This window comes from Agelaius phoeniceus, chromosome 1 (genome assembly GCF_051311805.1).
Source record: "Agelaius phoeniceus isolate bAgePho1 chromosome 1, bAgePho1.hap1, whole genome shotgun sequence".
Taxonomy (NCBI): Eukaryota; Metazoa; Chordata; class Aves; order Passeriformes; family Icteridae; genus Agelaius; species Agelaius phoeniceus.
Window position 1 is genome coordinate 56,469,883 of NC_135265.1, and position 24,570 is coordinate 56,494,452.

The 24,570-nt window shown below is 41.4% G+C and overlaps 1 protein-coding gene across 1 annotated transcript in view; it reads left to right on the plus strand.

Moving 5' to 3' along the window:
- Nucleotides 1–24,570, plus strand: part of PDE1C (phosphodiesterase 1C) — a 274,035-nt gene that overhangs the window by 14,225 nt on the left and 235,240 nt on the right. Inside the window, exon 2 of the mRNA XM_054629572.2 lies at nucleotides 21,797–21,968. Coding sequence (XP_054485547.2) covers nucleotides 21,797–21,968 — 172 coding nt within the window. The remainder of the gene's footprint in view (nucleotides 1–21,796; nucleotides 21,969–24,570) is intronic.

Here is a 24,570-nt window from a genome sequence, read left to right on the forward strand (position 1 = left end):
GAAATAAATTCTGAAAAATATGGTTAAAATATCAGAAAAGCTATTAAAAAAAGTGTATTTAGTATCTAAAAATTACAGGGCCTCATTGAACATAAGGGGGATGTTGCATGAAAAGGGGATGCTTCCTTAACTTTTAACGGGGAAATGTACTTGACCCTTAGTATTTCATTTGGCTGTCAGTTCCCCAGGAAATCTGAGAACCTTGTGCCCAACCAGGCTGTCAGCATCCTGTTAGGGTGACCCTTTAGTGAGCGGTCCTGCTGGATTGGAGAGTGGTTTAACTGACTTAGTCAGAGAAATACACCAAAACAGCATATGGGACACTCCTCAGAGGGTCTTCCTCTTTATCTGTGTATACTATTCACTGCTGGTGAATGCTAGTGCCCATGAAGGATTCCCACTAACAGTTTAGGGAATAACACTCTTTATTAATATAAAATTGTAACAATTTTCAGTGATAGTAGTTGACTGTAAAAACATATTCAAATACACAGACAAGCTCTAATCCCCAGCAAAAGTATTCAGCATGCATAGAGTATGATTTTTACCGTATAGGGGAGAAGACAGGTTTAGACCATCAACTAATCCTAGCAATTATGATGGAGTCTTCCTTAACTTTGCCCCCATTCTCCACCTGCTTTTATACTGTTTTTTGTATCTTCCCTCATTCTTCACTTACTTTTATACTATTTCTTTGTGTTTAGGTAGAGCTTGAGTGACTCTAGTCATGCATACCTTTGTTAGAGATTGGTGTAAAATTATCTTGCTTTGCTGTTAAAGATACAGTCAGAAATATTATAAGCATGTGCCCTATTACGGCTTGGCGTTTTCGGGGTCGGTTCAACCCCAGCAGCCGTTGGTGTCCCAGATAGAGAAGTACTGCTAAGTACAACTTGTCCAGGTGCCTCAGGCAGGCTCCCAGCTGCAGGCAATCTTAGCAAGCAGCTCAGCTTTTAAGTGTGACCAGCTCTTTGGTGGATTCAGCTCTTTAGTGATTTCAGTTCTTTGTTTGCGAAGTACCTCAGCAGGCACAGAGGTGGGAGAGGAGAAGCACTGTATGAAGTTTCACAGATGTGTCTTTATTGGCAGCTTCTGCAAAGGGTGACAGTGACAGCTCTTCTGCAGAACTGGGCAGAGGCAGGGGTTCATATAGGGTGTAGGGGTTTTGGGAAACAGTCCAATAGTAAGGGTCGAGATGAATATGACCTATCATCTTACAGAGAGATAACGAGGGTTCAAAGGTGGAAGAGGAGTTTCTTTGGTCCAGTCATCATGACTAGGCATTTCTTATCTTAGGCAACTGACCGCCAGGGAGGCCTTGCAGGCCCTGTGCCCCTGTGGCTGCTACAGTACCCAGTAAGGTGTAGTTGTACCATGCAGATGGGTAACTTTGCAATTGTTAATATTACAATTAGGCTTTAATGAACCATGTTCATCTGAGGAGAGTGATTTCCCCATAGCTGTTGGCTCAGCAGCAGGACATCTTTCCCTATATCTCCTGGTTGACAGATGTTATGTGGTTTATTAGCTGAAGAGTACTATTGTGTTCCCTGTGGTAATCACATATACTCTGAACAGAGAGAGACATAATTCCATAATTCGCTCCCAAGATTTTCCTGGGAAGCTGTGAGAAGCTGTGAGAAAGCTCACAGAAAAAAATTCTTATCTCCACTTGCTGTACCTGTTGTGCACATGTGGAATGTGTTATGGAGATTGTTTACCAAAGGGTGGTTTCTTAATTGGACTCTTAATTGGCGATAGTGTTTTGATTGATTGACCAATTAGGTCAAAGGTGTATCAGACTTTATCGGACTGTCTGGCAAGGGTGATGGGTTTTTCATATAGTATAGTGCAGTGTAGTGTAGTAAGAATAAAGCGATTGATCAGCCCTCTGCAATCATGGAATCAATGTTCATTATTCCCCCGTTCAGGGAACCAGTGCCACAATAGTTCCCTTCCCTGAAAGCATTTCAACAGTGACTGGCCTCGGTGTCTCCACTCCACTCCTTCCTCCATTCCTTCCTGCTTAGCAGGAGCTTAGAGTTGCAGATCATACGCATAGGGAATCATCATGGAATAGGTTTTGAGCATGCCAACCATATTCCATCCTGGAGTAGCAACTATATTTTACCCTATAATTTCCATAAATGTATAACTTCTGTTAGGATGCAAATATAACTTCTCAGTTTCCTCTAATTTTACCCCCAACCAGCTTTCCACAGGGAAGATTTCACATGGTTCAAAGCAATTAGCAATAGTGCTATTAAAGATAAGTTTAAAACCTCTTTCTCATTCCTCTGGTTTACTGGTTGTATTAATAGGAATATTGATTAGTGAGATAATTAGAAATATGACATTGGATGTTCTTATTCTGTATATTGCTTTTTTTTTGGTCCCTTTTTACCAGTAGAAGTGAGTCAGTCAGACAAAAGATTTTTGAACTGTACAAGGTGTTTCAAACCACTGGTACCATTGAAAGAAGTAGTTCTGCTTTCTCATCACCTTCAGCAACTGCAGATAGTACTGTGTCTGGTAAAGGCACCAAAATTAGGAATTAATCCTGGATAAACTCGGTGTCTTTGCTTTTCTTCCAGTGTCATCTTGGTGCAGATTAGGAAACAAATGCAAGACAAAAGGATAGGACTGCCTCTTTTGGTCACTAATGTCATAGGAATTTGCATGAAGTAAAAGAATTTACTTCTTTCTTTTACTAAAGGGGGGAATGAGGCAGAATGGAAATTTTCCAGGGTAGAAACCCATTTTGATTTAGCTGGAATGTACATCTTTAAGTATGTAGCTTGCTGTGTAGTCTGGCTGCAAAAAGCCTAGGCTCAGAGAAACTGCTTCAGTGAAGGACAGAGGTAAGTGGGGCCACTGGAGCTGACAGGCCGGCTAGCCACTCTCAGAGTGACCTGTGGAGACTACGGGTCCCGCCACTCCCAGGTTCTCTACGAGAACCCTGAGTAGTAGCTCCGTCTGTAGCGTGATGACGCAGGCGAGAGCAGGTCTGCGAAGAACTGAGGTAAAGGAATGAAGGAGTGGACACATGTGTGGAGGCCAAGGCACTTTATTTGACCCAGGCGGGGCTAGTAATGGTGTCAGGGGAAAACCATTAGGGAGGCACTTATAAAGGGGAAGGGTGTAGCAGAAGGAGACACGAGGGACCAATGAACAAAACCCAGGGGAGGAGCAAGGGACACATAGAACCAATAGGAAGGGCCCAGGGGAGGGAAAAGACTCAGGGGACAAATCATATGCTGAGTAAGGGATGATTGACATGGAAGATACTCGACATGAGAGGGGACAGTTACAACGATTGACAGGTAACAGGTGCGAGGAACAAACCATTAGGAGGGAGAACGTGGGGGGAACCGAGGGTCAAACCAAAATTTTAACTTATAAAAAATAACCAACTTTACAACAAAACCCATATAAAACACACAATGCTACATGGGGGAGACAGAGGGTGATAGAGAGAGACAGAGACTGCTGTGAGAGCAAGTCAACCTGACCTAGGAATTCTTTCTGATAATGAAAAACTAGTGGCAAATGTCACGCGAAATTTGTAAAATGAATATGTATGAACCTATTGTGAAATTGTATGCATATGTATTTGAGAAGAAGATAAAAAGAGACCTGAAGTTCCCAGAAGTATGCATGACATTTTAGGGGAACAATTCCCACATGCATCCAGGCTGTAATAAACATACCGGCTTTACTTTTCACAAAAGTTGTGGAGTTTTGTTTATCTCCGCAAAACAAAGGAGCCTAGACAGGATTATATAGCACCTTATGCTGTTGCATCCTGAAAACTTCCAGTGATGGGGACTCTCTAGTGCCCATGAGAAGGTTGTGATTTGATTGTGATTTACTGTAAAAAATTTCTTATGCCAAGATGAAATATCTCCTGTCCAACTTGTACCCGTTGTCCTTCTTATCCTTCATGAGGCTGCTTGTGAAAAGACACTCTCCATCCTCTTATGAGCTGCCATTTAAGTACTGGAATACTGTGATGAGGTCTCCCCTGAGCCTTCTCTCCTTCAAGGAGAAAAGACCCAACTCCTCATCTTTCCTCATACAGCAGTCTCAACATCCTTTTGATCATTTTCATTGCCCTTCTTTGGTCTCTCCAGTATGTCTGCATTTTTGAATTGTGGAGATACAATTGGAAACAATACTTCAGGTGCAGTGCTGAATGGGATGATTGTGTCCCTGTCTCTGGTAGTGATATTTCTACAGATGCAGCCCAGGATCAGATGTACTTTTACTGCTGCACTGGCACACCGCTGATCCATGTTCAGTTTGTCCACAAGGACCCCTAGGTCCCTCTTAGCAAGACTACTTCCCAGCCACACAGATCCTAGCCCATCCTGGGCTCCAGTTATGATGTCTCAGATGAAAAATCTTACACTTGCCTTTGTTAAACTTGGTCTTGCTAGCCCACTTTTCTGGCCATTCCACATCTCTCTGTAAGATGGCTCTTCCTTCTAACATGTCCACATCACTACCCAGTTTAGTGTCATCAGAAAACTTGGTGCAAGTGCTTTCAGTCTTATACAGATCATGTATTACGATGCAAAACAGCGTGGGGCCTGCTATTGATACCTGGAGGACCTCCCTGGTGACACACTGCCAGCCTGAGTAAAAACCTTTAATCACCACCAGCTGAGTATGCCCTTTGAGCAAATATCTTATTCATCTCGCAGACCACCCATGTAGTCTGTATCTTGTCAGTTCTGCAAGAAGAAGGCTGTATGATGGAAAACAGCACTGAACATTTTGCTGAAGTCCAAGTAAACAGCACTCACTGCTTCTACCATGTAGTGCCATGGTGAAAAATGTCATTTTGTTGTAGCTGGTGATCAGGTCAGGTTAGTCTGGTATAACTTCCTTTCGGCCAGCCTGTGGTGGCTTTTCCCAGTCACCTGCATCATTTCTTCTGTAATAGTTTCTAGCAGAATTTGTTCTGTTACCTTCCCAGGAGCAAATTAGGACTAATGGGCCTGTAGTTTCCTCTTGGGGGCCTTTCTTAAAGAAGGGTATGTCATTTGCTCTCTTCAGAGTTTCAGGGATATCCCCTGATCAACATGATTTTTCAAATATTCTAGATGGCAGCCTTGCAACAAGGTTGGCCACTTCTTTTACCACCCTGCCAGGCCCAGAGATTTGTGTGTTGAGCCTGTTACTCATCCCTGAAGGCAGGGTAATTGGGGTTCTTATTAATAGATCCCTTGGGGCAGATTACAGTGAAATGACACTGAATGACCATTGTTGATATCCATCTGTATCTATATCTATAACCATATCCATAGGGTTTGTTTTATAAAAATTTGGTTGCAATGGAAAGGAAGGATTCCATTCCTTCTGCTTATTATCTGTAGAAATATAGCAGCATAAAATCATAAAGATAACACTTAAGAAAATGTATAAGGATGTCGGTAGGGGGTGGCTCATGGCAATGAGGTATCCCATGATCATTTGTGCTGGGAATTGTCACTGTTCCCCCCTGACTCTTGCAGTTTGGGGAATATTGCAATAGGTGTAAACTCAGCTGGGGACTGAGTTTGTGTGTCTAGCAAATTGTGTGGGGAGTTGGCCGAGGCTGGCTTTCTTCCATTTGGGATCAGGAGGACTGTGGAGGGTGTGTGCATGGCCTGGGATATTGCTATATTGTAACTTTATACTAGGATCAGATCCGCCTGCTTCCACACCTTCTGCCAGCGGCTAGTGATCCCAAGACCGACTGCTGACCTTAAGTTTACAAAAGGAGCAATTTCCCCTCTTCCCCTTTGCCCAAGCCACCACCACCTAAGGAGATTGCCGAGCTCACATCGGAGATCCCCCGTGCTGGCCTTGGGGGGGTCAGTAAAGCCTTCTGCCTTGCCAGAGCCAACAGCTCTCCCTGCCAGACATGGTCATAATTACACCAATTGTGAAACTGCTGAGCAGGTGGGGAAACTTCTGTTCTTGTGTTGTTGTTTGTTCTGTCCTGCTATGTGTGTGTGTGTAAATATATATATATATATATATATATATGTGTGTGTGTGTGTGTGTGTATGTATAAAAAGTAAAGAACCATTATTTCTTTTTTCCTACATTTTTGCCTGGAAGCTCTGTAATTTCAACATTACAATAAGTTAGAGGAACAGATTTTCCTTCCATTCCAGGAAGATTCACACCTTCCTTAGCTGACATTTGGCCTTGAAACCAGGACAAAAGAAAGAGAAAGAAAAGAGTAGGAAGATATAGATCCAGTGATAAGACTTGATTTTTGGAACTTTGATGTCATTGGTCAAAGTGATGGTTGCAGTCTTGATTTATCGGTGTTGGGGGAAACCCACAAAACACAGAGTTCAATGTGTTAATATACACGCAGATTCAGGTGGCAATGCCCAGGTATTTCCCTTGGAGAGGAAGTTTACACTGTCTGAAGTAAAACTGTGGATCATGTGCAGTCTTCTAGTGGAACCCCCCAGAAATGAGTCAGGGAGCATAGCTGAGGGTCTTTGATAGTTTAGGACACCTTCTAAGATGTGACAGCTGCCTCTCATATCAGGGTACTGGAGCCAGTACCCCATTAGAAAGGATGAACATCTTCAGGCCTATGTGTGAATGTCAGTGTCCTGATACCTCCCTGGGGACAGGGGGGAAGTTTTACACCTGAGCAAGTTGAGTAAGGGAGGAAATTAGCATGATAAAAAGTACCACCCCGTTCTGCAGGGTCTGCTTCTTTGTGGGTTCTCTGCTTCCTTTTTCTATAACTCTATTGGGGTCAGGAATGAAGGCACTTGAGACGATAGTTCATGTTCAGACTGAGGTGTTTATTTTTTCTTATCAGTGTTACAGCCTCACAGCCATGAGCTCTGCAGTCTTTCATTAGCAAGGTACAAAATGGCTGGCTATCTCTTGTTAACTATCTATTGGCTAACTATCCAATTAAGAAATGACACCTAAATTATTTTACCTTTTAACCCACTAACTGATCACTCAAAGCCCGGAATGTGGACTTTTTCTGTCCAATTACAAAATACCACCCAAACCCAGAAAAGGAAGGAGGAAGAAGGTAAAGAAGAACGACCTGTCTACTGTCTACGCCCTAAAACCTTCACCTGCTTCATATTTATTACTATACTCCAAAATGCCAAACTCTTAAGTTTTTCACCCTGTCATATTACACACTTCTAACCAACTGCATACCCATAATCCCAGTGCTATTAATCAATTTTGGAAGCCTTCTCCACAGTCTCAGGTCAATTGCAGTGTTCTCTTGCAGGTCTGTGCCTTTTAGCACAGAAAGTTTAAAATTCTCAGCATCCAGGGTTCCAACACTTCTGTATTGTCCTTTTTCCTTATCTGTCTTGAAATGCAGCTTGTAGCATCAGAGGATGGGTTTGCACCCCCTCTGCATATGAGCAGTTACCTTGCATGTTGACAGTAAAGCATCCCACTGCTTTTGCTAATGGCACTTACAATGTCACTTGCTGTATATAAGTGGTAGTATAATTTAACTATGATTGCTCAGCCATCACAGCAGGTCATTTTTATCAAAGGAATTTGTGCTGATTTGGAGTTGATAAGACTTATGCAAGCTTATTTCATGAAGCATAAGGTCATAGGTAAAACAAGTGTTTTAAAGGTTATGATGGGATTCAAACTGAGCCTTATATGCATGTTTGGATTTCATAAATCAGACAATGAAGTGAACTAGTTCCTTGTGAACTGGTGTCCTTTGGGCACAAATATAAATGTTTAAGATCTGAAAATGACTGACCTTTCCACCTCAACAGTGTTATCTCCTCTCACTTGTTTTCCAAACCTATGCAAAATCCATGGTGGTCCGTTGGCCCCACACATGCACATCTATGGCTCTGGTTAGTCTTTGGCTTTCCACCAAACTGCAATTGCCAAAATCAGTCCCCTTGACCTCCAGGAAAAGGGTTTCTGTCCAGACAAATCAAGTTCTTTGTGTTACAGTCTCAGGGAGGTTAGCCCTGATGCACAGAGAGCTCTGCTATTATGGGTGGTCTCTCGGCTGCAGGGATGGATTCTGCTATGACCTGAGAGATGAGTAACAGCATTGGTTAGTGCTTGAGAGCCAAGTGCAGAGGATGCGTCAGTGCTGCCCGGCAGCTGTGCCCAGTGTGTGGCAACCAAGGGCAGGGACAGCATTCTGGGCCTCTCTGAGCCTCCCCAAAGGCTCTAAAGGACACTGGGTAGAGAACCAGTGGGTAGGGCTGCTGTAGGTAGGACTGGGCATGGGGGGCCCCATCACCCCCATATCTCAGTGACACCACCCTGCAATACAGAACGCACTGGCCTGCCTGGACCAGGACAGAAAGAAGCATCCTCCCATGTCCCACTGTCAAAGCTGGGCTGGGGCAAGCCTGTAGATGTCTGAAAGGAAGTTCTTGAGGAGCTCGTGGAATTACTTGGAGAGGGCTGAGGGAGGAAGACTGGAGAAGGCTGGATGAGAGTGCTGGAGATGAGAAGAATCACCAGTCCCTGGATGTTATAGATGAGCAATGCGATGGTTGGCTCTCACAGTTAAGGGATGAATATTGTGTGTATGTTAAGAGAAGTTTTATAGATGTATAGTTATGTTACTGTAATACATCCTTCCATAGTCCTCTTTCCCCTCCCCCTTGTATTGTCACTGTGTGGCCTTGGTAGTCACAGCATTTGGGGAGGGTCAGCTTGTTACTATGGCAACACCTGACCTCCAATCAAGGTGTAAGAAAGTGATCTTCACCAGTGGACAGCAAAGAAGGAGTTGACTGACAAGACTTTGGAGGGGGCTAAGAGTATAAAAGGCAAAGCATCCATTTTGTAGACAAGCCTGTGGCTGCTAGTCAGGAAGGCTCTCAGCACTGCTCTTTCTCCTTATTCAGTCTTTTGTTGTATTTTGTTAAGGTTTAATAAACCTTTGAATTTTTAAAGGTTTCTCACACTGGAGGTGTCCATAGCTTTTTCATCTGGAGAGCACTTGTGAAACCAAAGGAATGTTTTCTCAAGGAACATTACAGAGCTCTCCATCTTCATTCCCTCTGGAATCTGGTGCAGCAGTCATAAGAAATGGGATGCAGAGATATTGCCAGGGTTCCCAATGCTTTGAAATACCCTGCCTGGAGAGGAAAGGTTTCTTGCTCCCAAAGACAATCAGGCTGAGGGCATTTGGCCACTCTCAGAAGTCCCTGGGATGGTCCTAGGTTGACCCAGAATGGGGCTTGGGCATCTCCAGGGAGGTGTGACAAGCCTGTGGGATGATGAAGTAGGTTTTGCCCACATGCTGAGGGAACATCTGGCCACTAGTACTGGGATTAGGAAGGAATTTTGCCTCTGGACAGATTGGCACTGCTCCTCAGAGGGTTTTGCCTTCCTTTGCAGCATAGAGCATGACTACTATTTTTGGAGAAAGAGAATGCAAGGCAAGGGAATGGAAGGGAAGGCAAGGCAAGGCTCAAGGAAAGTACTGCAGAAAGTTGCTTCTGCAGATTTTCACTTAGATTTCATCATGTGTTGTCATTACAGTGCAAGAGTTCTATTATCATTATATTGCAAAGGTTCCATATTGCTAGAATGTTGTTGCTCCTTGATGTTTCTTGTAGGCATCTCCTCTAGGCACTGACTCTTCCTTGTCCTTGCAGTAGCCAACTGACTCCAGTTCTACTCTTTTATAACACTCTTCTTATTGGCTACAGCTGGGGCCTGTTAAAATCAGGCCTGCTCCTATTCTCTAATAATTAGCTCAGCTGCAACTCCTTAATGGGGTAAAATTACTTTCTGTACTACCTTCACTGTCTTATATTGTATCCCCCTACAATCATGCACTTTATCCAAGTCTGTGTCAATCAGACTGGGACATCTGGGCATCTCATGACAGCAATTGCTTATGGATCAATGTAGGAAATAGCACAAACACTTCATTTTTGTTCTGCATCCTTTCTTCTAGATGGGCAAAATAGTCTCTCTGTTGAGGACTATACCCAGTGCAGGTAGCTCAAAGTGCAGCTGCAATGCAAAATTCAGGTTATGCCCTGGGAGCAAGGAAAAGGTGGGAGCCCCTGGCAGCGGGCTGTGAACTGCTGCTAACTCTTTGCCTAACATCCTGTGGTGGTCGCCATGGAGAGGGGTGTCTGGTCACCCATAGACTCTCCAAGAGCCAATGAAGATGAGAAGTCTACAGAATAAGTATCAATGTTGGAATGGTCTCATAGACTGTAAAGGGGATATGTTACATCCCAGTCACTCTGGGGCTGGCCCCTGTGTGAGTTGCAGAGCTGCCCCCAGTCTTAGCCACATGGTGTCTAACAGCAGCGGGGTGGTTTCCCGGCAGCAGAAATTTTGGTGGCTGTGCTGCGGCCCAGCCTGGTCCTGACGGGCTGTGGGGCAGGGATTGGCCTGGCCCACTGGCTGCAGATGTGGCTCTTGGCAGCAAGATTTCAGCAGCTGTGCTATGGGGGCTCAAACCAGGCAGCAGGAGGCCCAGTGGCTTCCCCTCCCCCCACCCAGCAGCCTGCTGGGAGGGTCCGGCTGGAAAGGGGAGTGATGGGAGAGAGGGCCCCCACTCTTTTTCAAAAAGCAGGAACTAGAGAGAACCTTTCATGGTTTCTCCTTCCTTAAATATGGTATTCATAGAGGCAGTTGTAGTTCCTCTAATTGGCTAATCAGTCTATAAATTCTCAAAGCCAGGCAGCAATTGGTTTTGCCAGGCATGGAGGAAGCTGTAATGTTCTTTACAGAGAGAAATATCGGTGATGGAGAGAGGCAGGGAGACTGAGTGGTGGTGGTCAGAATCTGAATTTATTGTGGATTACATATGCTTATATACTATTCTAGGAAGGTTAATAATTTTTTACTACAATGATTGGGTTAATCATCACATAAACAAACACATTTTGCAACATCTCTTGCTTGCAGAAGTACTGATGCAATCTTCTTTCTTGATTCAATCTTCTTGCAAACTTCAAAGCTCTGTTTGTTCTTGCCAAGGCATCCTGATTATCAAATCTCTTATGCTAATCAGGTCCAAAGTGTATGAATAATTATTTCCATGCCTGGTGGGTTTTTTTTGGTTAACTAAAACCCAAGCTATTTCAACCCACCACAGTAGCCTACATGGGAAGATTCCTATTCTAAAAATCTCATTATTTATTATTTCCATCTATGTGAGTTAGATTCACTGCACAGAAATATGACCTAGACCTGGTTTTCAGATGTATATTTATCCTCAGGAGAAATGTGTGAAGGGGTTTACTTTTGTCATTGTTAAGGAATGATAGCCCCCAATTTCATGCCCCCACTGAGATTCTCCAAACCATGTGCCCCCCACTCGCTCCCCTTTTCTTGCCCTCCCTCTCTCCCTCCCCCCGGTGGCTGGAGATGGGAATTGGAGGCCCAAAAGGCAAAGTTCATGGGTTGAGATAAGAACAATTTACTGGAAATGGCAATGTGACAAGCGGAATTTGAGACTCCACAACCAGCGGGTTTGTGAAGTACGTATGTTTATTCAGCACTGGGCACATGGAGGAATAGTTGCACCAAAAACATGTGCCTTGGAACGGAGCAGACGCTCTGTTTATATATACTTAAGATCACACATATTCATGAAAGTTTCAACACCATCTATACATATTCATGACCTATCCCCACCTACTCTTGCTTTGTATGTTAATCAGGTTTTCCTCATTCTGTGCTTGCACCCTATCCTCTGCTTTCTTCTGATGGTCTTGGGCAGGGGTTGCTGGATGAAGTAAGTAGTCATCCTGACAATGCCCTCTAGATGAAACTAGTCCTTGTGCAGGCTCTCTTGGTGTCTGTTTGTCATTAAAGGCTTCTGGCCACAGTCCAAACTAAAGATCCAGCTTTTACTGGTTTTTCGAGGACTAGTTCCTACTTTATCAGTTTTCAACTATAGGAGAAATCCTGTTGTTGCATAGCAAAGGATTATCTATTCTTAACACACGATTACATAGCAAATTGTAGTTGCATAAGTTCAGTTATAGGTTCCCTATATCAAATTACATAAGAAAATGAATAGTAACAACAATATTAATAATAAAAGAGTATGAAAGAGAAAGTGATTCACATGCAAAAATGCTCACCATGGAGCTTGTGACCTGACCACAGCCACACCACATCACCCAGACCACTCCCTTCAGCTCAGGATTGGTACCATCCAACTAGTCCCTCCAGCTAAGAACCAATGTTATCCCACTGCTCCAGCTGCTACACTTGCTCCATTAGAAGGAACCCCCTTCTCCCCAGAAGAAAGTCCCTTTCCCCCAGCCCTGGCAATAATGTGAGGTGGTATAGAATAACCTTCATGTCCTAACCATGCCCCTCCCCCAATGACTGCAAAAAGTACAAGTGTAGAAAATCAGCCCAGACACTTCAAGGTTAAAAAATAGAAAAAAAGGAAGTCATATTCCAGAAGCCAAAATAACTTTTCTACTTCTATTGCTGTGAAGAATGTCTATATATTATTCCTCTGTCATCTTCTGATTCACAACTTTTCTGCTGGCCATTCTCAGGATTTTAGCAAGCAATTACGGATCAATCACATACTGCTCACAACTGGGAATTCCAAGAGGGGGGTGTGTGTGTGTGTGTGTGTGTGTGTGTGTGTGTGTGTGTGTCTGTATGTCCAGAGAAGCAAAGAGGTTATCCTGTTCACACTCTAAATACTACCATGGCAGAGGCTGGAAATGAGAGCGGCCTAAAACTTGTGTGACCAGAGACATTTCTTCTGTGAACTTGGAGAGCTGGGGCATATGGAGTGAAATTTATGGAGTGAAAGATCAGGTAGATAAGAACTTTATATGTGAGAGTGCATTATTTATATGAGGGATGTGTCACAGCCATCCACTAATATGTGACCAGGCAAGAAGAGGCTACATTGGATATTTGCATATGATATCTGTGAAAAAATAAATTGATACTGAAGAGGTTCAAAAAGGATGGAAAGGGGATATAAAGATACCTATTCTCTGAGGCAAGACTGAATGGTCATGGTGAGCTAAGTCCACAAAAAGATAGTGGAAGGAGAAAATTCAGTCTTTCCATGACCAAATCAGAGGAGGATTGATCAACAGAAAAAAAGCTTCCAAAAATGTTCCGTTTAAAGAGATGGCTTGTGAAAGAACAAATTTATAAAAAGTGAAACCAATTAAATGATAAGCCATAACTGACACTGCAGTCAGGTTTTGGCAAGATCTCATAATGTAAGATGGATAAGCATGAAAAGAAATCTACTTTTATGATTGTGTTTGGGAAGTTTATAAAACATCTAATATCATAGTCTTAGAGAAAAAGCTGCTGGAGTTTTCAGAGATTATATTACTGAAGAGTTTATCCAGATTGTGTATCCAGTGTAAATTCATCTATGTATCTGTGTTCTTGCCTTATCTAATGTATTTTTCCTCTTCCTAACACTGACCATCTTATTAAAAGTGTGACATTTATAGTTAAGTTTGTCTGCCCTTTGACAGATTAAAAAAAGTAGTCTCCTTGAAAGAATATCTTTACTGGTGTGTGAAAAACACCTGACATTCTTGTTACAGACTCTTAGCTGCTTAATGACAAAATAGAGATGATTTTTTACTGTCTGTCAGTGTTGATGAATCAATGCTATTAAGTGGTATGTTTTTTTTTTGCATTGTACTAGGACTTAGGCAAAGGATATTGGAAAGCTAAATTGACTGAGGTGGTATACTGGTGAAATGGATACCTTCTGTAGAAAATGGTGGCAAACTGTAGGAAATAGTTTAATGAGGCAATCACTAAAAAAAGGAACCTGCCTATAAGGTGGGCATATAGTGAACTTGAATATGAGTGATCTATGTTAATCAAAGAATTCATGAAGATATTTTAATAATTGCAGTTTGAAGCTTTTGAACTTTCCAGGCAGTTACAATACAACATAAAACTTTTGAAATTGAAGAAATTTGTCTAGGCCTAGTATTTTGTTGTCTACTTGGACAAGAAAGTACAGAGAGCATGTGAATCTTTTCCCATAGTGGACTGATTACAGGATGATGTCTCCTGCCTGTAAAGGCTGTCCTTCTGAAAGAACAGCTATTACTTACAAACTACTTGCACTTTGCTATACCATTTACTGAGATTTATTTGCTTCCAGGTTAGAATGGAAAATGTGCATGATATTAAAAAAAAAATAGAAAATGTTGCAATGGAAGTCAAAAGGTGTCACCCATTTAGGAGAATAAAGTAAATATCCATAGTTTTCATGCTGACAGTCTCATCTGATCAGATGAAAATCAGCCTAGATTTCATTCTACAAGAGTCAAGTGTTGTTGCAGCTGGAATAGCTGCTTAATAAAGTCTGGGGTAAGGAAGCACAAAGGGCCTTTGCATAATATCCACAGATATTTAATTCAGCCACACAGTAAGATGTTCAGGGTCCAAGTGCACACTCATGGGGAGAGTCCAGGTTTCTGTGTCTTGAGAGGTAGGGGCTGAACATTGGTATTGGGGCAATACAAAGATGTGTGCCAATGGGGGAATAGGGAGGGAGTGGCTGAGGGACATAGATTCAAAGAAAGGAGGCAATGGGGTCGGGAGAGCTTTTGAGGGAAGCTTCTTGTGTCTCTCTAACCCAGGGAATGCCTCTCAGGGTCTCCACAGAGTGTGGCTGGAGAATAAGCATATCTAAAGGGACAGTGGTATGGGAAATCTATGAAAATACTAGAAATCATCTTTGGTGTGGGTTGTGACTTTTTTGTCAGAAATTAATCTTTTTTACTGTCCCAGATTGCAAGGCAAGATGTATTCTATTTGCCATCTGTATGGCAGTTGTCTTCTGTTAAGTGGGCAGTTTTTCTTATCTCTTCCACAACCAGTCCTCCCTCCGGGGAGATATCTGCTGATAATAGGCTATTGAATGTCACTGCATGACTGATAAGAACTATAGCATCCCATTGTGAGATGCTCTGCCTAGAAGGAGGAGCCAAACATTCCTACCCAGATATAGTCTTGAGATTCTGGAACACCAGCACAGCTTCTCCACTGGATTTCCCAGAGGAACAGCTGCCTCTTCCACTGCATCTTCAGAGGAAGACTACACCCCTTCTTCAGGATCTCTGCTCCAACAGAACCATACCTGGCACTCCAGGAGGACTGCAGCCACAATTCCAATTGAACTGCTACCAACACCCTGACCACAGGGTGTCAGGTTGTGTTCTGACTCTATTAGTGTTGTTTTGGTTTACTGTATTGTTTATTTTATCTTTTTATTTTCTTCCCTATTAAAGAACTGTTATTCCTGCTCCCATATTTTTGCCTGAGAGTCCCTTAATTTCAAATTTATAGCAATTCAGAGGGAGGGGGTTTATATTTTTCCATTTCAGGGGAGGCTCCTGCCTTCCTTAGCAGACACCTGCCTTTCCAAACCAAGACATTTCCCCAGCTTTATTAATTCATACCTGGTTTCACCCAAAAACTTATTACTATTAATAAACTTGAATAAACAAGGTGTTGAGAAGATTTCAGACCATCTGGAGAAAAATTCTTAATTACTTATATGTAGGATAAATATGCAGAATTTCCACAGTAAAAACTACATCAAGTAAAATCTTCTAAGATTTTCACAGTGAGCAAATGCAAAAATGCTCTTTGCTTCTGAATCCTTTCCTTATACCGCATTGGGTCTGGACCATTCCCAGGAAGAGGTTATCTCAATTGTAGCAGGAATATTTCTAGTAATGCAGGTTTAGCATCCCCTGTATTTCTGTTCTGATCGTTGCTTTGCTGTTCTCATCACACCTTTGCTCTGTCATGCATCAGGAATATTATGGAGAGAACAAAGGTTTTTCACATTAGCAGGAAAAGAATATTTAATGGAGAGGAAATATGCAATGTACAGTTAATCAGTAAAGTTACCTGTAGAAACTGACCAGCCCACACTAGTGGTATTACAGAAACAGGAAGAGGAGTCCTGTAGCTGATGTAACTGCAGAGGCTGCTCTGATGCAATGTAACATTGACTCTGATGGCTGACCAGAGTGAATGGCTAAATTTAAGACACCAGAAGACTACTTATGAGAAGGACTGCTCAACAGAAAAGCCAATGGGAAAAGTGGAAGGCAACTCAAAATAATGATGGAATTATGGTCAGTTGGAGCAAAACCAATTCTGCCAAAGAAATACTTCCTCAGCATGGCTAGATGATTTCATGAGAAATCCCATGGAAGGATGGAAGCAATAGCTAAACCAGTACAGAAAGTATAGGTGGCTACAAGAATTTTTGCTGCTGCAAAATAAATCATAAATAACTGCCCAACTTACCAGAAATTCTCAAGTATCAGACTGAGCTCTGAGACCACAGGCCTACTTGTAAGTGATAGTAGATCATCTCTCAGACTGGGCAGAAGCCTTTCCAAAAAGAAGGGTTGACAAATGAGTAGTAAAAGCCTTGCTAAAGGAAGTTATATCTGAATATGGGATACCAGAGTAAATTGAACTAATGAGACAAAGGTGCTCATTTTACAGTAAATATGATCAACAAGCTGTGTAAGTCTTTGGAAATTGAGAGGAAATTACATATGCCCTATCACCCACAGCATTCATGAAATGTAGAGAAAACTAATACAATGTTAAAAGAGAAATTAGTAAGAGTATGTGCATCTACTTACCTGAAATGGCCAGAAGCCTTAAATTTGGTTCTGTGAGATGTACAAAATGCTCTATGGTGACCTGTAGGACTCCCAGTGTAAAATCTCTTTGGAGGCACTTAGCTCTGCCAGGAACTTATATCCCAGATAAGACCAACTTGCTGGGTAGCGATGATCACTTGATACAGTGTGTTTTATATGTGAAAAAAAGGTTTGAAGAGCAGAGAAAGTATGCACAATGATACCATAGAATTTCATGTGTTGGAAAGGACCCACTAGGATCATCAAAGTCCAGCTCCTGGCCCTGCACAAGACAGTCCCAAGAATCACACTATGTGTCTGAGAGCATTCTTGAACTCTGGCAGGCTTGGTCCTGTGACCACTTCCCTGGGGATCTTGTTCCAGTGGCCAGTGACGCTTTGGGTGAAAAACTTTTTCCTGACAGCTAACCTAAACATCCACCTCGTACAATTCCCTCAGGTCCTGTCACTGGTAACCAGAGAGAAGAGATCAGTGCTTGCTCCTGTGTTTTGTGTTGTAAGGAAGTTATGGACAGCTGTGAGATCTCCCCTTCTTCTAGGCTGATTAAGCCAAGTTATCTCAGCTACTCCTCATATGGCTTCCCTCCTGACTCTTCACCATCTCAGTAGTGATGTGGTATCAGCCCACACCAGCTGAAACACAGGTACATAAATGTACATCCCAGAAAGGAAGTTTTAAATGAGGCATTGTCTAGAAAGTCCAAATTAGAACCCAAATAAGAAGGCAAAAAGGGTAGTTGTAATAGAAGACTCATTTTTTAAGGGGATCAGAGGGCCTGATATGCAGACTGGACCCAACTCACATGGATGTCTTCTGTCTCCCAGCAGGCAAGGATAAGGGACATCACTGGAAAACTCTCCAGTCTACTAAGATCCTCTAACTATTATCTGTTATTGATTGTTCAAGCCACCAGCAATAAAATAACAGAAGTCTGAGGGCAATGGAAAGAGACTTCAGGACTTTGGGATAATTAGTTGAGGAAACAAGAGCAGAGGCTGTGATTTCCTTGGTCCTTCTCGTAACAAGGAATAATATTGATAAGAATGCATCAGGTCAATGTTTGGTTCCAAGCCTAGTGTAATTGGAAAAATTCTGGGTTTTTTGACCATGGGATGATCTCTTCAACACCTGGTCTGCTGTCACCTGCTGGGATGCACCTTTCTCAGGAGGGAAGAAGAGTTCTAGCACAGGAGTTAATAGGTCTTGTTGAAAGAGCTTTAAACGAGCATGGAAGGAGGAAAGGGAAAATACCAGACTGGCCAGTGATGAGCATTGGGATGGTGTGCCGAAAACCTGAAGCAACTGTGGACTAATAGGATCTCTCAATCTGCTTCATGAGGTGTTGGCTACACTGTACCATGCCTGAAATGTTTCTACACTAATGCACACAGCATGAGGAACAAACAAGGGGAGGCTTTGGCCCAATCCCAGAGATTTGATATCACTGGCATAACTGAAACCTGCTGGGGTGAGTCCTGTAATAGAAGGGTCAGAATGTATGGAGCTTACAGTTGGCACTGGCACAATTGGGGGTATCTGTATAAGAATCAAGGGATAAACAAATAATGTTAATATCATCATGTGAATCTACTAGACCTCCTAGCCAGGATGATGGTACTGATGATTATTCTTTGATGAACAAAGGGACACTTTCAAGTCAACTGCTCTTGTCCTTATAGTGGATTTCTATTTGGCCTAAACCAACTCAGAACTTCACACGGCTGGTCCAGCCCAGGCCAGAAGATTGCTAAAAGCCTGGATGACAACAGGTCCTAAGGGAGCCAACTCAGAAGAATCCCTCTTTGATCTGATGCTTGTCAACAGAGACACTCTAATGAGAAAAGTGATGATTGGCATCCATCTTGGCCACAGTGACCACAAAGTGATTGAAATCTCCACTGACATGAGGAAAAGTGCCAGCAAAACTTCAACTTGACATGTGGAGAGCAGACTTTGGACTGCTTAGAGAATTAGTATGTAAAATACCCTGGGAAAATGTTTTTGCAGGTGCTGAGGTCCATCAGTGCTCGTTACTTTTTAAACATCATCTCCTAAAGGTACAGGAGGTAGGCATTCCCTGTCGGAAGTCAAGCAGGCAAAGGCAGAAGGCTGGCTTGGCTGAACAGGGATCTTGTCTTGGAAATAAGGCAAAGAAAGGAAGGTGTATGTCCAGTGGAAGCAAAGTCAGGTGACATGGGAAGAATACAGGGATACTGCTTGCCATTGTAGGAACAAAATTTGTGTGACCAAAGCTCAATTGGAGTTGAAGCAGGCCAGCAAGTGTGAGACAATAGGAGTTCTAAAATACACATTAATGGCAAAAGACAGTGTAGAAATAGCATTGGCCTGTTGAAGGATGAGGATGAAAAGGCAGAGGTATTTAATGCATTCTTTGCCTCTGTCTTCAACATGGATGGTGGACCAAGGGGTTCTCAGTGCCCTGAGCTGGAGGACCCTAGCTGTGAGAATGTTCCCAGCTGAACCTGAATTTGTGTGGGACCTGCTGTTTCATTTCGGTCCCAAAAATTCTATGGGGCCTTCATCCAAGAATCCTTAAAGGTCTAGCTGATGTCATTGCAAATCTCTTTTGATGATTTTTGAACAGTCTTAGGAATTTTGTGAGGTCCCAGCTGACTGGAAGCTACCAAATATTGTCCTGATTTTCAAGAAGGGCAAGAAGGAGGACCCTGGAAACAACAGGCCTGCCAGTCTCACTTCAGTGCCTAGTAAAATAATTAAAAAGATTATTCTGCGAAGTATTGAATATCTGGAGGAAATGCAGTCATTGGTCACAGCCAAGCATGGTTTCGTGAGTGTAAAATCCTGCTTATTAAAATCCTACTTCCTTCTACGACAGGGTAACCCACTTAGCTCATCTCAGAAAGCCAGGGGATGCAATCTTTTCAGATCTCAGCAAAGCTTTTGGTACTGTCTCTCACAGGATCCTTCACAACAAAATGTCCAGCATACAACTAAATAATAATGTTATGAGATGGATAAGAAACTGGCTCACAGGTCAGACACAAAGAGTTATAGGGAACAGGGTAACATCAGACTAGTGACCTCTCTAGTGCGGTGTTGCAGGGCTCAATCCGCAGCCCAATTTTCTTCATTAAGGACTTGGATGCAGGCCTAAGTTTGCTGATGACCTTAAATTGGGAGGAGCTGTTGACTCCCTTGTGGGCAGAGGTCCTGCAGAGAGACCTCAACAAATTAAAGGCCTGAAAAATCAGCAACCATATAAAGTTTAACCAGTCAAATGCCAGATTCTGCACCTGGGGCACGGTGCAAGGCTATGATTCTAAATGACAGTACTGTTTTAGGGTGTTCCTATTTTGCTGTTAAAATTTTAGATTAGGAAAATCGGATACACCATTCTTACATCAAACGAGTAGTGGATAACCAACCAACCGGGCAATAATTTACTTCTGAGAATCCTTTTCTGTATTGGTAATTATTTAAGCACTTGTGCACAAGAATCAGTAATCTTGTACTCTGCCCTATGACAATCATCTTAGCCTGAATTTTGCTACGTTTGTTACTTGTGATAATTTGGTATGTAAGAGTAGTGGTTAAATTTCTTGAAATGGTTAAATTAATTGAAATTTCCCTTTTAATGTATTAGCAGGTATGCTTAACAAAAGGAAGAAAATACTGTTGAGGACTGTACCTAGTGCAGGTAGCCTGGCATGCAAGTTACAGCTTGTGCCATGGGTGTGAGGAAATAGAGAGCCCCAGGCAACAAGACATGATCTGGTGCAGACCATTTGCTTAAATAAGGGCATGAGGACCTGGGCCATAGTCCAGTGAGGTGAGGATGGTCAGAGAGGCCAGTCACCCAGAGACTCTTGCAAGAGCCAGTGAAGGATGAGAAGACCTCAGAATAAATATCAGTATTTTAATGGGTGCATAGAGTGTACGGGTGAAAAACCCAGGGATTTCTTTTTTGGGATACCTCCCTGGAGGCACCCAGCTTCAGCTGTCATAATGCTCATCACCATGGGAGCCATGTGTCCTATGGGAAACCTGGGGACAAGCTAGTGAGGGAAATCTGCTCTGACTGTGTGATTGTGATGTATGTAGTGAGTCAAGTGAGGTGCTGTCAATTCACCGGAGTTTCCTCTGCAAAGGGGCTTCAGTCCCAACAATGAAAGTCTTGGATGATTGGAATGTGAATGGCTCCTGATAATTAGACAGAAAAGTTTGCTAAAGTGTTGTCTAAAGAACAGCCATAACATTACAGGCCCTTGAATAACAATATTGTGTTGATGTTGCATATATTTCTGCTGTTTTTGTGTAGTCATTACTTGGCTTTGGACTACATGGTGTGAGAGGTTATATTTCTAGCTATTGTAGCTAGAAATACAGCTACAAGGCTTGGCACAGAATCTCAAGGCTACCTGTAACTCTGGGTCAATACAGTTCTTGCACGTTAGGTAGATGCTCACATTTAAGAGCAAAGAGTATGGAATTTTCCTAATTATCTGGGAAATTGTCTGAACATAATTACGGAATGGAGAAAATAGATAAGAATGATTGCTGATCTTCTGTCTTTGTAACATCTAGACTGTGTGAAAAAAAGATATTTAAGACAATCAGAAAAAAAAATGCTGTGGCTCCTGTCCACAGCAGCAGATATTGCTGCTTCCAACAGGATAGTTTTTGTGATTTATTTTCTTGACCCATGGGATAACAGCTCTTCTGATTGGTTCCATCTTGTGTATTTAGTGTGTATTGCAACAAAAAGTAACCCTTAATCCATGTATTAGGTCCACTGGATAATTGATTTGAAAGCTGGGAAAATATCAGAAAATTTTACCTAATTAAAATCAGTTGCTGACTTCAGAGACACCAGGACAACCCAGGACAGGTGTGAAAGCCTCATGTTATGTAATAATGTTATGTAATAACTTCCCATATTTTTATGGGAAGCATTACATTTTTGCATTTGGAATGACCCTAATGTTTGTGCTTATTTCCACTTTGAATTTTTATTTAGGTTTTCAGGCTTATTCCCAAACTGTGGTTATGCAAAGGTAAAAGGATAGCAGACCACCTTTATTTTTCAGAATTCTGACATGCTGGGCAATAAGTCTATGAATTTATTTTCCTTCTCATTGTTTTTTCAGGGTCTAAATCACAAAACTGCTTGTGGAAAACCATTATTGGTGGGCTGACCAGCAACCTCAAGGAAAGGCCAAAGCTGACCATTATCAATGACCCGAGACCTCCTGAAGAAATTTTAGCAGATGAACTACTACCAGTGGACAACCCTGAGGCATTGGTGAAAACATCTTTCAGGTCTGACTGATATGAATTTACTTCATTTATCTTTGAGAGGCTATCTGTTTAAGATGAAATCTGTGGTGTGGGTTTGGTGACAGAAATTGATACCAAAAGATTCTGTAATGCTGCACATCTTCATACTGAAAAAGAGTGTAAAAATAAATCCATAAATAATAGTGACTGGATTGGCCTTTAATTTCTTACACTTTACTAGCATCCCCAAAAGATTATTTACTAGGCAGAAAGTCTGTAACTAGTCAAAAAATCAACAAAGACAGCTCATTATATGATGATGTCTTTGAAGGTTGGTATTGTTTCATTTGCAAGGGATTAAATGATGAAAAATTGCAATTTAGGTCAGATGATGTGCTTCATTGATGCAAGGGTGAGTTACATCTTTTCCTATTGATGTAATGTCTTGAGAACTGCCTAGCATTAATATATCAAGGGGAAGAACTCTGACCAGGGTCTTGCAAAAAAGTGATTTCTGCTGTATCTAGATATTCTTGTGTTTTCCGCTCTTTTATTTAATGCTGTCAATATACAGTTACCATATGTTTCTTGGAAATATGTTTTCTGAAAAATTGTCTCTCAAAGTGAGGTAAAATAGAGAATCCATAGGGCATACAATGGATTTTTGACTGAAATTTGAAAATTGGCATGAAATTGGTGTGCCCAGAAAAAGCAAAGTGAGTGGCAGAATTGATTTTTCAAAATGTTTTTTCAGCTTATTTTTTCATTGTTGAAAATTTGTACTCTACTTTTCTTTTGTATTAAACATACCTGTGTTTAAAATAATGTTCCTTGATTTGGATAAATTTCTCTGACTACAGTGATTTTGATTATACCTGAGTCTGTGAAACTTATTTCACTCTTCATATGATTATTTTGAAGGTACTTGATTGAGTCTTTATCTTAGGTAGTAATTTCAGGTATTTGTTCATGCTGATTGATGTTTAAAAGCATAATACCATAAAATGAGTTTATGCCAGTCTATATTAATAACCCTGTAATTCATAGTGAATTTTCATTCTTTAATATTCACATTTAAAGGATACAGGACAAGGATTTCCGAACCTTACCATCCTTTTATGATGGCCTATGGTATTTAATGACTTAAAAGCTTTGTACCTCTGATATTTAAAATCTATAATTTCAAGAGATCTAAATATTTGTCTGCTTTTACTTTGCATAACAATATATGGGTAGCAGCATTCCTTACATTGTTATTGTCAAGATAATTTGAAAAATTTAATGCAGCAAAATAGTGTGACGGCATTCTGAATAGTATAGCATAATAAGGACTGATAAGTTGGAAAATGTAATTTAACAAAACAGTTTTGCTAGTACAGTTTAAAAGGCTTTATAAACATCACAGAATCTTTGTATTGTATCAATATAGATATTACTGTATAATGTGGCATTTTGGGGGACTTCATAGATGGAAATCCAAACAAATTGTTGTTACAAAATAAATATTAACTTCCTAGTTTTCCAAAGAATCAAAGCCCTGTGTGTGCTTAATAGTTTTGTGGAGGAGTGGAAGGTAAGAGAGTTGTCTTGGTTTGTAAAAAAGGTGTCGGCCAAGAAAGGCAGGAACCTCCCTTGGAATGGACAATATCACCCCCTTCCATTCAAATTATTATAACTTTGAAATTAAGGGGCTTTCAGGCAAAGATATGGGAAAAGGAATAACAGTTCTTTACTAATATGTAATAACAGGGCAAACAAACAACAACAATGACAGCAACAACTAAAAAAACCAGAAACCCAAATAAAAATCTTCTCTCAGCTGTCAATCACCCTTTGTTGTGTTCTGGTTTAAACTCAGAAAAGCAAAGAAAACACTGTGTATAAACCAAATAAATAAACCTCTGTGTATGAACCAGAAAAAACTTGGAAGGTTTAAAATATACCCAAAAATGAGATTAAAGCCAAATGAGGTTAGATGCTGGTACCAAAAAAAAATTATATATTTTATTTAATAGTTCAAGAGGCAAAGACAAAGAAAGAGAAAAGAAAGAAAGAGATAGAGAAAGAAGTTTGCATAGAGACCAGGGAGATGGGGAGAGTGACAGGGCTTAGGTAGAAGCATATCACCCATCCAAAGGTCCCTACATTGTTCCCGTCTGTTATAGATATATATTATATTATTGGCTTTTTGCAAATATTAAAATGGATGCTATATGTATAATGTTAAAGTAACTTTGCTATAAAAATATAGTCTTTATTTCTGTTAGATATAGTAGTGAAATAGATGATATAAGTATGCTTGTGTTAAAATGCCTGCTTGGTTGGGATAATATCCACTGAACATATGATGAGGACCCCTGCTCCTGATATGCCAACTATCAGCACTCACCGTCTGAAGACAGTACGGACCAAAACCCAAAAACTAGAGGTGATGATATGAATGGACTAAAACCACAGCGAAGAAATGTGCATGCTCTAAAAAGGCAGACCTGAGGAGGGACCATACTATCAGTTCTTGGAACATGTAAACTAGTTTGGGGGAAAGTTTAAATATGCATAATTGTTTATGAATATGCAACCAGCTGATGCAATAGAAATTGTATATAAAGGGTGTTTCCAAAATTGCTGGCGTGCTCTTGGCTGA